This window comes from Alligator sinensis, unplaced genomic scaffold (genome assembly GCF_000455745.1).
Source record: "Alligator sinensis unplaced genomic scaffold, ASM45574v1 scaffold12_1, whole genome shotgun sequence".
NCBI classification, from domain to species: domain Eukaryota; kingdom Metazoa; phylum Chordata; order Crocodylia; family Alligatoridae; genus Alligator; species Alligator sinensis.
In genome coordinates, this window is record NW_005841973.1 from 3,251,224 (window position 1) to 3,262,244 (window position 11,021).

The following is an 11,021-nucleotide window of genomic DNA, read 5'->3' on the forward strand; positions in this document are numbered from 1 at the left end:
CCTTCCCTTCAGCTCCAGGTTACTCTATTTTCCGAGGGCAGGCAGGAGTGTCGCCTGGGCTTTGATGTGGCCTCTTCTCTGGGCTTCCTACAGATGCCTTTATGTGAAACAGAATGTTAAAATCCAAATGTGCCTGCTCCGCAGGTCATTTTTCATTCTTTATGTGCAGTGTCAAACATATTGCAGAGCTTTCTCCTTGCCAAAACCCAGAAGGGAAGGGGGCTTGGAAGGTGCAGGCAAGGGGGAGTTGGCTGGCGGTGAAATGTGTGCTGCTTCCTTTGGGCCTCTCCGCGACTCGCTCTCGCACACGGTGAAACCGAAACTCCAGTGACTTCACCCAAGTCTGCTGAAGCTGAAGAAAACTTGATATTTCTCACTTACAGGTCACTTTAGTCCATATTTGCTTCTCGCCAAGCTTTTAAAAAAAAAAAAACCCATGAAACCCAAACCCACAACTAATAGCAAATCAATCCCGCTCTTTTCCCCACCACTAGAGCTCTAATGCAATACCTGGATTACCAAATCAACCCGTATTGCACCCTCCTTCCTCGCTGGATCTGGGCTTTGTGGACTACTCCTCAAGCTTGCTGTCGCACTTGCAGGAGAGGATATGTAGTGTCGCTGAAATGCAAGCTGCCATAATATTGTATTAGCGCATTGGCAACACTGAGCATTCAGCTGGTGTGAGAACCTCCTCCAGAGTGAAACGATGGCTGTGTTGCTTTTGTTAAGCATAATTTAAGCAGTTTCTGAGCTAAACGAAGATGCATGTAGTCCTTTTAGGAAATTCCGTGCTTGAGGGGCTTATTTTATTATCGGGGACGTGTTTGTAGTCCATAAAAGTGTGCAGCTGTTCTTCGCACGGTGAGAAGCTTTAAGTCGTCATGGGAATCTCTCTAACTGCCTTTCACAGATCTGTGGGTGGTGGGATAGAAAAAATAAGGAGGAATAATCTTTAATAGAGATGGGCTTGAACTAAAACCACAATATAAACCTCAGAGAGGGGCTTGGATTTGGATTTGCTGCCGAAATTCCCTTCTCTTTTAACAGGGTGAATCCAGACTAGCTCAACCTCAGGAAGGTTTGCCTTCAGATCTGGGTTTTGAACGCCCCGATCTGGGCGCGACGTTTCTGTCTGTTAGAGGTATATTTCAGTCGGGGGGTTTGGTTCTGATCCTTTCTGTTGTTCAAAACCTATTTGGTACTGCTGTTAATACTGTGTGCGTAAGAGCAAACTGAATTGGGGAGCGTATTGCCTCCAAACAAAAGCAAGGTGTTAATCTACACACGGGAAGGAGCACAACTTGACCTCTGCTCTGATGTTTTGAGCATGCTTACGAGCTCTTCTCTTCTCCTCCTTTAATTCTGTGTTCCAGCGTGATTTGGTAAGGCTGTTATATTTTGAGCTTGGGCAGTGAAAGACCAGATTAAGCTGCAGCATCCTCGCTGCACCGAGTCAGGCTCTGCTCTCCCATGACTGCTTTCATTTATTTTTTCTAGACGTTCTCTTTGTACAACCTGTTTAATGATCCGTTTAAAGATGGTTTTGTGGAAAACTTTGCAAGAGAGTCCACTGAGACACAATTCTGCTTATTCTCTCTTTAAAAAGGGCAAGTGGAAACATGATTATATAAGCTAAGGAGATTTCAGGGAAACACTGGCTGGTTTTGGTATGGCTTACAATGGATTCACTGTTCCTGCCTCATTTTGCTTCACTTGAGTAGTCGATGATGTAAATGGGTGTATCTGAGAGCAGAATCAAGCCCAAGGTCTCTGGGTTGCGAAATGAGCAAGTACTTATTGCTATTTTTTAACTCCTCATTCTCCTTTTTATGATGTTGCAACAGGTTTTTATGGAGTTGAGCTCCTGGACGCTAATCTAGGGTATACCACTAGGTTTCCCAGTTTAAAGTAGGGCAGTTGTGAGCAAGACTTCTCTTCCGCAGTGCAGGTAGACTGACCTTTTCCTGAGACTGTCCTAAATCCCTGTTGCTGAGAGAGGGATTTAGGAGGGGATCTTTTTGCTAATTCTGTTGCTTAGCCATTATTTTTCCTCCCCTCTCGTCATTTAAAGACACAATTACTCTTATTTCTACTGCTTTCCAACCACTAGAGGTCAAGATTGTGCTGTGACAGTACAATAAGTAGCTTCATTGGCCTTTACTGTTCAAACTGATTCACGCTCATCTCCATCAGTCCGTTACAGCGGACGCTGGTCATCCTTGCCTTGCTCTTTTTCTTTTAAAGTTCTTTGATCTGAATGTAATTTTTCTCAATTAAAGATGAATACATTGAACACGACTGGTTTTATGGCATAACAGATCCTGGTGTATTTTGCGCATCAAATGCTTGTTAACATAGCATGTTAGCTCAGCTTTACAGCTCCTTTGTAGCTGTAATCTGGATAGATTACCCTGCCTTTGGCAAAGTGTTGTACAAGTGTTAAGAAGGAATTGATATTAAAAGAGCGGCTGTCATCCTTGATGTGATTAATATATTTGGAAGTTTAAAACAAAAAAAGGAGAGGGGGATCTCTGATTTCCTTTCACTGTTTTAAATATTTTGTTTGCTCCTCATTTTGGGCAATGAAAAGTCTTTGGTTTCTAGTTCCCATCCCTTCCAAGTTTTGTCCATGGTAGTGCAATATCACAGTTTCCAGATTGCAAACAGAGCAGGAGAAAGCATGCTTGCAAACATTTCTTTTCATCAACTCCCCCGACTCTCCCTCCAAATACATTCATGAAAGTTTACCCCTTTAAATGGGAGTTTTCAAGCTCTTTTCTTTCCCTCCTCGGCATCACTGACAAATACAAAACATGATGTAGTCCAAATGAATCTTATCCTGTGCGTAGCACCGGTTCTGCTTCAGAATAAGCCTGTCCTGTTTGCCTTGGGTTGCATTTGTGGTTAGGGAAGTAGCATCTGCATACGGTTCCAGGTTTGCACTTCAGTTTGAAGGTGCACAGTGGCACTTTGAATCTAGGCAATTCTCCCGTCTGTCGGTCACGTTTTTTAATAATAAAATCCAATTTTAGTTTTTGCAACAGGGCAATTCTACTAATCCTCCCTAGAAACAAAGATCAAGAGGCCAAACTCTAACCAGAGTTAAACTCTCCCAGAGGCCCATACACTAATTTTGGTGTGAAGACATTTCTGTTGCATTACCTGTTCCAGTCCCTGAATCATGGTGATAATACCCGTGCAAGAGTTTTGGCAAAGTACCTTTTCAATAGGTCACACAGATCAGCACGGTACAACTAAGTTCTCCCAGGATACCACAAAAATGCTTTCAGGAATCTCTGGGGTCCAGATGTGGAAGGCTTTGTGCTGACATGGGTTGGAAAGAGGAACATATCCAAGAGTTAAGTAGGTCCTTTAAATTAATCTTGTGACAGTCACCATATGGCCTATAGTCTAATATACCATGCATGTGTGTTGTAAAGAGATCAGTGTGGCAGCCTGATGATGATGGTATTTTGATTTGTAAGGAGTCGTGATACACTTTTAGTTACTGTACTGTATAATCTCTCAAATGGTTTTCAAACGAGTCTTTTGGTTCTTTGGAATATCTAGGTTAATAAACACGTGAAATAGCTTTGCAGAGTTGAAAGTATGCCATAATTTCCCCCTTTTTATAGTAGTTTCTGAATAGTTAATATCTCTTGTCCCCAAGTCATAAATTTGTAGAAACTAACATAAAACTTTTAATCTGCTTTGGTTCTAGGCTCAGCAGCAAAGAAACCTGGATAACATTGTGTCTCAGCATCCCAGGATAGGCGGTGGAAAGAAATCCAAGAAAGAAGTCTGTGCAGGCTCAGATTTGGAGGTAAAAAACACTAGCCCCATGTCTGAGCAGGATTCGGGTATCCTGGATGTTGAAGATGAGGAGGAGGATGAAGAGGTAACTGTATAAAGTGGAAACCAGGAGACTAGATATCTTGGGGGATTGCTAATGGGACAAAGAGCACTTCTCACCTAGCTCACCGGTTTGCATTTAGCCTCTTTTGGCTTTTATCTTACGAAAGCTGATTAGTGGACTTCGTAAGTGAACAGGTACTTCTTGCATGGACTATTGTGAACTATTGTCAACATCTTGTTGGCAGCCTCAACATGAACCAGAATCAGTGGTTCTGCCAGGTCAGGGTTTCTTCCTTTGGCATTCTTGTTTTGGGGATGGCAATCTGATATCCTTCATGGGTGTTTAAGTTAAAAGAAGAAAAAAGTCTATGAAACATCAGAGCTTTTTTTGCCCTTTTGCATACATTTGGCTGACGGTGAATGAACATCTCTGGTTCAAACTGATTATAAAGGTCATTTAAATACCTGGTTCTGTATTGGTTCAGGTTTAAATCCTACCATGCTAAGAATGCTTCCCAGATCAGGGCCAAATTCTCTGGTTGTGTTTCTCCCTTGAAGTCCAAGAGGTATGCCAGTAGTCAATGTGCAATGTGTGTGTGCGCGCACAGTGTGTTTTTTCTGACCCTTAGGCTAAAAACAGACGTTTCCCAAGTTTGATTGCCCCAAGATTTGACATGCGTCAAAGCAGGTTCAGGGACAGTCATTTACACCTGTAATATGAATGGCAATTTCCTTAAATTAGTCCCAGTTGCTGGGGTGGGGGAGAGGTGGTCTTGGTATTTTACAGGTACTTCAGATGGCATAATGGGCTTGTACAGTCTTACACCTAGAGTAAAAGACTTTGTCCTGGGAGGAATCCAACTGCTGTTTTTCAGCCTTAGACTGCAAATGGGTATCACATTTATCCCAGGATAAACCATTTTTTTTCCCCCCCTGGGACAAAGTGAAATTGTATAGATACCATTCCCATTTTTCCTGAGAGAAATCCTAAGAAAGTTTCCTGGATAAGAGGTAATAATAGTTTTATCCTGGGATATTGCAATGTATGTCTGTACAGTTATCCTGCGATTTCATCATTGAATCAATGGAAGAAAAGTGGCACTGTATTCAGCTGCTCACTAAGCCCCAGTTAGAAGGGTGGTGTGTGTGTGTGTGTGTGTGTGTGTGTGTGTGTGTACATGCCAACCCTGGGATATTTTTTTTTTTGGGACAAACAGGCACAACTTACCCAGGCATAAATGCAATATCTCTTCTTAGCCTTATTGCTAGATTCCTGAATGCACAGTCTGACTCCCTGCCCCATTGTCTGTTTCTGTTGTATTCAGTATCTCTTACAATACTGTACCCACTGGCATGGTATCTAATCATCATTTGCTAATGCATTACGTGACATAATTAACATCTGTTACATGATTGATTATTCTCATCCACTCCCCGGTGAGAGAGACCTGTGTGGTGAAGCGTTGGTCGCTTGTTTTGAAGCGCGCATGTTTTAGGTCTGGATTTTTTTAATAGACATACTGAAGTATAGCGGGGCAAGGTTAAGGATTGTTAGGTGGTGAGTTAATTCTGTCGGGTTAGAGAGTAGCACTGTGCCAAGGGAATTAATTGACCCCAGTTTTTAACCTGGAGCTATATATTTTAGCCCCTAGAGTATCCTGAAGTTTGACTGACATCCTACGGGAAGCCAGGGTAGGAGGCAGAGGGCAGGCTTGTGGTTGTAATACCCTGTGTTGCTATAGAGAGAGTGCAGCATTGTGTGCCGCTCAGCCAGCTTCTTATTCTCTGCTTGGTACCTTCCTCTCATGATCATTTCTCTCATTCTTTTTTCTCCTGCTACCGGGTCACCTCAAGGCAGCAGCCAGAAGGAGGGACAGGGCTCCTCCTTTTGACCCCGATGGTGCTGGGGTGTGATGGTGACTCTCCATACTTCAGCTTGGTTCACTGAGTTTTTGTGCTGTACTACTATTTCTGCCCAATTTCACATTTACAGTGAAGGGGAAGCATATAGAAAAAGGGTAGGAATGTCTCTTCTTGAGGAATAATATGGATTTATTAATGGTTTGATTATATTTTAATTTACCAGCCCCCTTGTGTTCTGGACTAGGTCTGTGTCCATTATGTCCAGCCTGCTTAAGAATAAGGTAAAAATGCCCTTCGGAGAGGCCTGCTTGGTGAACTCAGGGGTGTGCTTCAGGGTACGCGGGGCTTGTTAAATCTGCATATAGCGGAAAGGCACAAGTATTAAGGGAAAGGAATGACTTGGAACAGCAAACTGGAGAAATGAGATGAAGCTAGAGTATTTTAGGCTAAATTTAGGAGAAGTGTCCCAGTGGTGTGGTTTATCGAGCCGTCAGCAGTTTTGGAGAAAGTGTGGCAGCCCTGATTTCTTGACATAGTTAAAGCTAGGCTGGCAGAAGGCTAATCAACCGCATGGTGAGGAATAGCTTCGTGTTGGCAGGATGATGGATTAGACGACCGAAGAAGCCTCTGCGATCCCTAGCTCCTTAGGCAGTTAGAGACACTTTCGTGTCTGTTTTAATGGCACCTCCTGGAAAATGGATGGTTTCAACTGGCAGCAGAGCTGTCTTTGCAAATACAGGAGTCCGTCCCGAAAGGAGCAGTTGCTGTCCTTGGTGATGAAATCCGTCGTGAAGCTGCAGCAGGTCCGGAGGGAGCACTAATGAGAGTGGCAGGGGTTAAGCATCTTGTCATTAGCGAGTGCACAAATGTTTACTCAGCCCACTTCAAATCTGAAGGCATTAATTGAAAAGCCAGCTCCTGTTTGTTTCCTCACTAACTCCTCAAGACGAGTGGTGAAATATCTTCACACGTTTTGTTGCTGATGGCAAAGGAAGCGTTTAACTGTCTTAATTGTATTTCTGTCTCCTGGGAGCACGGGCAGGGGGCTCTGAGGAGAGGAAACAATCATTTATTAGTGCAAATGTATCTGCTATCATCCGGAAGGGAGCACGCTGAAATGCAGCTATTAGTGGCCTAGAGAACGTTACCGAAAAGTATGGTATTAACCTTTTTACTCGGGTAAGTATTTAGCATTGGCTTGCAGCTTCAGAGGCAATGGCCAAGTTCACCCCAAGTGAGTTTGTTAAGCTTGGAGATCCCCGTTTTCTCACCCATCTCTGTCTTAGTGGCAGATGAGCAGGCACAAATTAGATGTGCTGCAGACCTCGGTCTCCAAGAAACCTAATAGTTTCCCAAGCTCTGATCAAACCGGTGGTCTTCACAGCCACAATACCTCAGGGTGGGAAGGGGCTGACTCCTAACTTTAGCTACCATCATGGTGCTTAGACTTCAGAAGGAAGGAGCTGTGGTTGACAGCAGACAAGGAAATGGCTTTAAAGGAGAGCGCTGTCTTCTCATCCTTCATATGCTGCAGGTTACAGAAGGATAGACGCCTGTTTCTTTGGTACCCTGCTATGATTTTCTCTCCAGAAGAACTATCCAGGGTTAGCTCTCAATGAAATACAAAACATGACTGGCACAAATCCCTGAAGTCCTCTGTAAGGTGCATCCTCGGGGCACATGGACCAACAGGCCCTGAAAGTCTCCTTCAGCAGCCACTGCTGTTGACCACAAGTCGGCAGGAAAGCCGAGCATGGATCTCCAGTTGCTCTGCCAGCTTGTGCTCTTGCTTTCGACTGCCGTGAACAGAAGAGCAGTGAAGGGGCTTCAGGATCCAGCCCCAGCTATTCATGCATTTCTCCTCACAGTTGGAAAAGGACAATGTTTGTGCTTCTCCTCAGATTATCCTCTACTAGGAGGAAATTATTCATCCTATCTACTGCAGCGAGTAGTGGTGTTGGCCTAGGACCACTCAGGCATGTTTTTTGGGATATTTCTAGGGGGATCTTGGACTCTTCACCAGACTAGTGCATGGACCTCGCAGCCTGGGCAGGGCTGGCTCTTCACTCTTCATTCAGGAGCGCCAAGCAGATTAAACCAGGGAGCAGTGGTCTACCCCTGAGTCTTAAGACTTGATTAATATTTCCTCTCGATTTGCATACAACAAATTGGATGGGGAGGGGAAGAAATCTAACTTTAGGTTTTAAGTTGAATGTCCTTCAGTTGGGGAAGAAGGGATCCAGGTGTTGGGTTTTGTGGCCAAAGGTCTTTTCTTTTTTTTTTTTTTTTGCTAGTCCCCAGCTGTCCTTTAACAGGACTATCCAGAAGGCCAAGAGAAAAGGGGTCTCTTTGTTTTATCTGACCGTGCCAAGATGTCTGTGCATTCATATTTAGATCTGCTGAGTGCTACAGGGATGATACCCTCTCTACCTCAGCCCCCATCTTTCTTCCCTTTCAAAAAGACTTGCCATCTCCGAGTCTAACATTTTCCCCGTGAAGTAGACGGGCTGGAACTGATGGCCTGGTTGTTTTTGGGGGCGGGGAGTATTTGAAAAGGAAGAGGTGCTCTGGGTAAGAACGTACTGGCCTTCAAGAAGAAATCGGCAGATTCCAAGTACTTCCTTTTGGGGAAAAGTCTGGCACTCGATGTCAGCAGGTGTTAGGCGTAGCCTACATTTGTCAGGCTCTGGCGCTCTTTCAGGTTGATCCGACTGTGGGAATGAAGGCTACGACACTCCAAGTCAGCTCTATCCAGCACTCTGGGAGCAGGGAGAGACAGCCTTAAAGATAACCCTGCATCAAGAGATGAACTGGTTTCCCGGGAAAACATTGCTTGATCAGCTCTCCCTGATCTACAGGGCTTCATCCTTGTCTTGTGTCCCCTCACAATTATGCAAACGTCATTTTAATCGGAGAGAGAATGCTCTGCTTCCAGCCAATGAATGCGGCCTTCATGTGTCCATAACCTCAGGGTCTAATTTTCCAGGATTTGCTGTCTAATTTTCAAGGATTATCCAGTAAATGCTACTACTGCACACATGAGATGGTGCCAGGAGAGCAAGCTTTTATCTGTGGGTTAATGTGTGCCATGCCCTAAGGCAGTCTCAGTACACACGATGCAGCAGATCTAGAGCACGATTCTTTTTTATAATCCCTCACTCTGGGGATAAAAGAACAGCAGTGTCATTAACATCTAGCTAGATGAAATGAGGTGTACTCGAGACGTGCAAAGCCAGGAGTAGAGCTCCTCCATTGACAAATGCTTTATTCTTTAAGGCCAGTGAAGATGCTTGGCCCAAAAAAACCTGCACTACATGGAGAGATGAGGAGCAGCCCCCCCTCCGCGCTCGCTAAATATTATGCGTTGGACTAAAGCCTTACTAGGTGTGGACTTCAGAAGGTGCTTTCTGCATGTTTAACTGGAGGAGTACAAAAAATAGAGCACTCAAATTGATGGGCACTGAAAAGTATCTATAGGACTATGGGATTTTTTCCTCGCTGGAATTTAGGAAAGTGTTTCCAGACTTAAATGAGACTTTTTTTCTGTATACTGGCAACAAGAGCCACAGGTTCAGTCTACTCTGGGCAAGCTTGGGAGAAAAGCAAAGGAAAGTATTCCTAAGCCATGAGGTGCAAGGCTCTTTGGGTAGATGTGACATCTTCTATTAGACAAACCGAGTAGCTGGAAAAAAACGTTCTTAGCAAGCTTTTGGGTGCAATCACCGAAAAGTTGCTAAGAACTTCTTTCCAACTACTCGGTCTAATAAAAGATATCGCATCTTAAAGGCTAAATGAGCTATCGTCTTGCTAATGCAGAAGGTATCCTAGCTGGCAATGCACTTCAAAGGGAGAGATTTGGACTGACAGCTCAGCTTTGTGATGACCTGTGTTAAGGTCTGAGGACTTGCTTCTGTTTGAAGATGGAAGAATTTCAGGTTGGCTGGAAATGTTTTCTGTACTTAACGTTGGAGAATTAGTAGAAGTGCTGACAGCAGAGAATTGGCTGTTTTCCACCACCCCCTCCTAAAAAACAAACAAACCCCCCCCAAACCCCCCCCAAAAACAAACAAACAAAAAAAAAAACAAAACCCCAGAACAACAATTCAGAGGTTTTATAGGTTCCTCTCCTTTTGGCTTAAAAAAATCTTTTGTTGGTCCTTGAACACAAAGCCAAAAAGCTTTTGCTAAGAGGGTAAAACAAGTGCTTCGGGGAGAGGTTGGTTAAGCTTTGCAATCAGCGTGTGTGTTGGCGATGTCTGTTCTCCTGAAGGCCTCAGTTATCGTTGCGGGCAGAAGTACGCTGGCTTTCAAGGGTGCCTCATTTCCCGTGCCCTCCAGTGCTTTTCGTGTTAAGCTTTGTCCTCATGTTGTAGGGTGAGCATTGTCAGAATGGAAAGTTCATAAGAAACGTGGTGTCATGCTGACATCAGTCCTTATGGCATTTCTCATGGACCAGCCCCGTAGGATTTTCATACAAAACTTTTAATTGACGGTGTTTTCTTTTGATAAGTTCCTGGTGGAAGTTACACAACAGTCTAACCAGGAAAGCTAATGAATGGGAGGAGAGCAATAAAAGTATTGTTTTCCATTGTCCAGGGACAATGCAGATAGCTGGGCAATGTTTTAAAACTTACAGCAGTCATTTGTTTCCAGCATTTTGTACGTGCGGAGGATGGAGTCTGAAAAGAGCCCCAAAGACAGGGCGTGGCGTTTCAATCAAACTTGCAGCTGCATGTGAAGGAAATTGGGTGTTCCTCTTGCTCATAAGCACATTTCAACCTGGGGCTGGATATTAGTACAGTTTTTGAGCACTTGGCTCGAGTACGTGTAGGTGGTTTTAATGCATGTTATACAGAAGTTGAACATGGGTGTCTGGAAACGCTTTAAATAAGCAGTCCGTTCAAATCTTAAGGTTTCAGTTGGAGGTCTTAATTGGTTCTAAAGCACTGTCTGGTATATTGTGCAAGTTTGGCTTTAATATTTTTTCAGTAGTAAAGCACGTTTAAAATCTTATGCACTCCTTGGTAAGAGAGCCCCTCAAGCATCAGCTCCTTTCCTGCTTCCTCCAGTTCTACACCTTCCTTGCCAGATGTCACCTGGGGCCACCAGCAGTAGCTTTGGGAACCACTGTTCGCCCCTGCTAACACTTTGAAAAAAGAAACCTCTGCTTTTATATTCTGTTTCATGGAGAATTGTTGGGTGTCTTGGTGGTAGTTTGTGTTGCAGGCAGGTGAAGCATCTCTCTCGTTTCTGTTGTTCTGCCCCGGGGAGCTATTGTTGGGAGCACTGGACTGTCGCAT

General features: G+C 44.1%; 1 protein-coding gene across 1 annotated transcript in view; it reads left to right on the top strand.

The window, feature by feature from the left end:
• The window catches only part of EXOC6B (exocyst complex component 6B), a 197,696-nt gene that overhangs the window by 184,718 nt on the left and 1,957 nt on the right, over positions 1–11,021 (top strand). Inside the window, exon 8 of the mRNA XM_014518640.2 lies at positions 3,725–3,901. Within this exon, the coding sequence (XP_014374126.2) occupies positions 3,725–3,901 (177 nt within the window). The remainder of the gene's footprint in view (positions 1–3,724; positions 3,902–11,021) is intronic.